The following is a 3,803-nucleotide window of genomic DNA, read 5'->3' as shown; positions in this document are numbered from 1 at the left end:
CTGAAGATCAAAGGGGAGCAGGTTTTGTTGGCTCTGGCTCTTAAATATTGCAAATCTATGTCCACAAGCCATTGGACTACCCTAAACTGGGCGTCCTTGAGACCATAATCTCCCAGAGCATCCCCCGTAAAACCTAGCAAGTGGAGTTTCTTCGTCAGCTCCCTCTCCCAACGAGTGGTATGAGAGTCAGCAAACACCAGGGAGAGGTAGTTACCAGGGACTGCCGAAAAGAGCACCCGAAACCACCATTTAAAGGTGTTAATCCACGCCATGCATTTGACTGAACGAATGCCCAGTTCCAGGTAGATCGAAGCAAATCCAACACAGGGAGGAAGACCCAGAAGTTTCCTAAGAAAAACAGCCTGGGTTCTTTCAATACAATCCTTGAAGCCTCGTATCCATATGGGAATTCCATAAAGAGTTTGGGCCAGGGTTTTGGCTTTATATATACGCAGAGCAGAAGGAATAAACTGGCCTCCTTGGGTAAAAAAGAATCTTATAATCTGCTGATGGCTACAGGAGGCCGAATTCAGCACCTGGGTTTGATGTTTAGTCCAAGCACCAGTATTCTGAAATTGAATACCTAAATACTTAAAATGGAAAACCTGCCTAACAACATTACCATTGATAGCCCAGTTGTATGATTTCCGGGCTCTGGAGAACACCAATACTTTGGATTTGTCATAATTAATAGACAAATGGTTCTCAGCACAGTAGGACCCAAATGCAGAAAGTAATCTTTTTAGACTGAGCCTTGATTGTGAAAGAAGGACCGCATCATCAGCATAAAGAAGAAGCGGAATCTTCGTATTTAACAACTTTGGGGCATGGGACTCAATGCGTTCAATGTAAAAGGCCAGGTCGGATAAGAATAAATTAAACAGAAGAGGGGCCAGGACACAACCCTGTATTGTATTGTATTAGTTAGAGAGCCTTCCCAGGACTACCTGGAAATGCTTTTAAAAGAACCTGGGAGCTTTTTATGTCTGGAATGTCTGGATGTCTGGAAACTAATCAAGGAGAGAAGCAACCTAGAACTGAGGAGAAATTTCCTGACAGTTAGAACAATTAATCTTGCCTCCAGAAGTTGTGAATGCTCCAACACTGGATGTTTTTAAGAAGAGATTGGACAACCATTTGTCTGAAATGGCATACGGTTTCCTGCCTGAGCAGGGGGTTGGACTAGAAGACCTTCAAGATCCCTTCCAACTCTGTTATTCGTTCTTCAAACAAGGATGAAAAAATAAAAGCAATTTCCTGTTTTATGCTTGGCATCTGGTAGCAAATGAGCTGCTTTGAAAAGTTGCAATTAGAAGGAAATGCGAGCAGGTTGTTTCCATTTAACACTTACTCTTTTTCTCCTTGCAGTTCCCACACCAGAAGAAATGTCTAGTCTTACACCAGAATCATCCCCTGAGTGAGTATTAGAAGAGACCCACAGGAGGAAAGAGAATTCAGTCATTTTTTTCTTCCGTTCATGGTTCTTACAAATGCTTTTCCAAATGACTATATTGTCCCAGAATTAATGTGCTTAATATGAGGAATCCAGATTTCTCCCTCTTTCCCATGAATGTATAATACCAACAATACATCACAAGAATGTGTGTCTTTATAGTTTCAATGTATGGTAGGAGAAATACCTTGGTCACCTCCTGGGTACTTCTGACACTTTCAGTGGAGACAAGCAAAGCTTCTTCCAAGATTTCTTTCCCAACTGCCTCGCTTTCCTTGTTCTGCTTTTCTTCCCTTGCAGGCTTGCCAAGAAATCCTGGTTTGGAAATTTTATCAACTTAGACAAAGAAGAACAAATTTTTGTGGTCATCAAAGACAAACCCCTGAGTTCCATCAAGGCTGATATTGTACACGCCTTCCTCTCAGTAAGGGCTCAGCTGGAAGCAAAGGAGAGGGCTGGGATTGATTCTGAAAAATTAAATGGAGCTGGTTGGTAGGATGAGGTCCTGTTGATGCTGAGGGCAGAAGGGTGGAGAAGGCTAGAGTAAACAGGACACTAAAAGGAAGATCTTTTCCATTCAATGTCTATGGCTTGACATTGCTTACCTTTGCTTAACCTACAGATCCCCAGCCTGAGTCACAGCGTTATATCCCAAACAAGCTTTCGGGCTGAATATAAATCATCGGGTGGGCCCTCCGTCTTCCAAAAACCTGTCAAGTTCCAAGTTGACATCAGCTACTCCGAGGGGGGAGAGGCACACAAGGACAGTGGGATCTACTCAGTCACCTTCACCCTCATCTCAGGTAGGTAGCCAGAAGTCCCACCCTCCCACTCGGAGTCACCTTTAGGAGCCATAATGTTTATTGGACTTTACAAACATTCACGTTTTGCAGTTCTGATTAAAAGCAAACAAAGCCAAAAGAAGCAGATTCCATGTTTGTTTGTGTGTGTGTGGTGTGTGTGTGTGTGATGTACATTGTGCTTTTTGGCTTTAAGTTCAGAGTTTTCTAGCCCTTACAGAGGAGATTAAGTAGTGTGAAGTGAGCATTAACCTCCAGAGGCAAAATATTGCACCTTCTCTAACATCTGAGAAGACTCTTCCCCCCCCCCCCCCCCCCCCCCCCCCCCCNGGACAGGAGGAGCCAACCAGCCCCATGGATGGGTCAAGGCCCACCAGGGACGCAAGGGACAGGGTGGGAAGATGGAGATTGGTCCAGATTTAATGACCCCACCTCACCCTGGGGCAGAAAGTGGCCATGTTGGGAGAGGCCCATACTGTGAACTTGTAAATAGCTAACGAAGAACAGAAAACAGAACAAATCCACAAAAGAACAGGAGGTGGGCGGGAAAACACAACATGGAACCGAAAACAAAGACAATGGACTGAATGGAAAGAAGAAGAAAAAAGGAAAACACACATGAGGAGAGAAACCGGGCAGGAGCCGGTGGGGGTGAGGGATTTAATCTGATTCCTTTAGTGGGACGGTGGGGGTCTTTATTTTCTTGAACCCTTTCAGACTCCCTTCTCACTTTCTTGCCTTGAGACTTATTTTTCTCCCCCCTGCTTTTTCTTCTGTAGTATTTACAGTATCATGGTGGCATTAAGCTAAAATTATGAGACAGAGCTAGTAGGAAGATGTCCTGTGTAGGAGAGAAATTAAAAGTTTCCATTCCTGTTTCTTTTTCTTCTTTTTGATTTTTTTTTTCATTTTATATAACCGGTCAATGTTTTAAAAACATTTTCATGAATTGGGGTGAAAATATTTACCAGAATTCTAATAAACATTTTGTTACAAGACAAACTTTTGAAAAATTCTCCCCTAAATCTATATTTAAAAAAACAACAACAAGCCAAATCTAAATGTGAAATGTGGAATCAAATTAGAAATTCAGGATCCAGAAATCCAGACTACGTTGTGCTTATACTATAGTTATTTTACTGGCAGCTGGCATTTTGAAAATTTGCTCAAAAGAGAAATGGGAAAAGTAATAAATAAAATATAATAAATAAATAAAAAAATAAATAAAAATGCCAAATGCCAAAAATTACCTACAGCTTCAATAATAAATACAGTACAGTTTCAAATCGCAATTTTTGGAAAATCAGCAAATATAACTTGTGCATGGCCAGGAATAGTCAATAGCATTAAAAATGAGCCATCTGAGTTTGCAAAACAATTGTAGCACAGTGTAGTTATATTCTCCATTCTTACTCCAACTTGGGTTCTGAACTAATGTGAATGCTCTTTATTCCAATTAAATGGATTTGGGGAACTTTCAGATTTGGTTTTTATTGTGCACTTCTCCTGCTTCGTATCACAGCTCTTTAAGGAGGCCATTGGCAGATTTT

At 41.6% G+C, this 3,803-nt stretch overlaps 1 protein-coding gene across 1 annotated transcript in view; it reads left to right on the top strand.

Annotated features, from left to right (window-relative positions):
* LOC107299224 (serine/threonine-protein kinase BRSK2-like) overlaps positions 1-3,058 on the top strand; it is a 35,489-nt gene extending 32,431 nt beyond the window's left edge. The window contains exons 11-14 of the mRNA XM_029286717.1: positions 1,369-1,417; positions 1,754-1,877; positions 2,076-2,256; positions 3,033-3,058. Coding sequence (XP_029142550.1) covers positions 1,369-1,417; positions 1,754-1,877; positions 2,076-2,256; positions 3,033-3,058 — 380 coding nt within the window. The remainder of the gene's footprint in view (positions 1-1,368; positions 1,418-1,753; positions 1,878-2,075; positions 2,257-3,032) is intronic.
* The last annotated feature ends 745 nt before the right edge of the window (positions 3,059-3,803 follow it).

The sequence above is a fragment of the Protobothrops mucrosquamatus genome, unplaced genomic scaffold, assembly GCF_001527695.2.
Source record: "Protobothrops mucrosquamatus isolate PMUCROS unplaced genomic scaffold, P.Mucros_1.0 scaffold4694, whole genome shotgun sequence".
In the NCBI taxonomy this organism is placed as follows: domain Eukaryota; kingdom Metazoa; phylum Chordata; class Lepidosauria; order Squamata; family Viperidae; genus Protobothrops; species Protobothrops mucrosquamatus.
This window is presented reverse-complemented; position numbering and strand designations above follow the sequence as displayed.